The sequence below is a fragment of the Penaeus monodon genome, chromosome 33 (genome assembly GCF_015228065.2).
Source record: "Penaeus monodon isolate SGIC_2016 chromosome 33, NSTDA_Pmon_1, whole genome shotgun sequence".
In the NCBI taxonomy this organism is placed as follows: Eukaryota; Metazoa; Arthropoda; class Malacostraca; order Decapoda; family Penaeidae; genus Penaeus; species Penaeus monodon.
This window is the reverse complement of record NC_051418.1, coordinates 15,686,779-15,687,716: the sequence shown is the minus strand read 5'-3', so window position 1 is coordinate 15,687,716 and position 938 is coordinate 15,686,779. Positions and strand designations below refer to the sequence as shown.

General features: G+C 36.0%; 1 protein-coding gene across 1 annotated transcript in view; it reads right to left on the bottom strand.

Moving 5' to 3' along the window:
- Positions 1 to 938, bottom strand: part of LOC119594272 — a gene marked incomplete in the record, with an annotated part of 114,949 nt that overhangs the window by 8,128 nt on the left and 105,883 nt on the right. The window contains 2 exon segments of the mRNA XM_037943336.1: positions 392 to 445; positions 729 to 927. Coding sequence (XP_037799264.1) covers positions 392 to 445; positions 729 to 927 — 253 coding nt within the window.

Below are 938 nucleotides of genomic sequence, written 5' to 3'. Positions count from 1 at the left end.
ATGGTGTCACTACAAATTAATCAACTATCTACTGCCTCTAAGCAGATATTAAATACTTATTACGTACTTTATAAAAAAACAGAAAAAAGTGATCACCAACATCTTCCTTTCAAGTGGGTATCATTACCACAAAACAAATTCCTTCCATTGACAATTTCCTTTTACAAAGCAAGACCTTGGCTCACACTATATTTTTGAGGACTGGTAATGTGGTCTTTCTCCATTTAATCTATATAAATTGCCATCACTGGAATAAAAATTAACATTCTTCCACTAAATGTTTGAACTGCATAAAAAAAAACATTCAGGACTTAAGTCTACAAAGCTGAGGTAAGTAAGAACTGGATAAAAACGGCCAAACAAGAATGAAACGGTTGATACCGAGAATTACCGGTGCGCTGATATACGCATCTTCGTAATTCTTTGGGTTGATTCTCAAAACACCCTGAAATGGAGGAGTGAAAAGGTTACTTATGTGTTACATCATGGAAAAAAAAAAAAAATTGATCATTACAAATACACTTTTATAAACTGCTCTAAAATAAGGAATTAATGGATATTTTTTTTTCTTAAAGCATTCTTCAGTATTATATTTACAAATGGTAATTAAGGAAAAATTTTTTTTTATCAATATCAAACAGATTGAGAGATATCTACAGAGTTTTAGTCATCTAAAATCATAATCATCTATAAAAAAAAAAAAACTTTTGCTCTCTGTTACATCTCACCTCAATAACTTCTCCTTTCTTGAGTTTCTCCTGAACTTGGAAAAGACTCATGTAGGAGTTAAACACTGGCAAGGGTTTCTTAGCCGACATGTGCCTTGGTGTGCCCACGCTGCTTGGGGTCCCGGCACCCGAGTTCCTAGGGGGGGTGTACCGCGGGGGGGTCGTCCGCCTGGGAGTGACTTGCTCACTGTTGGCCATCCTGAAAGGTGC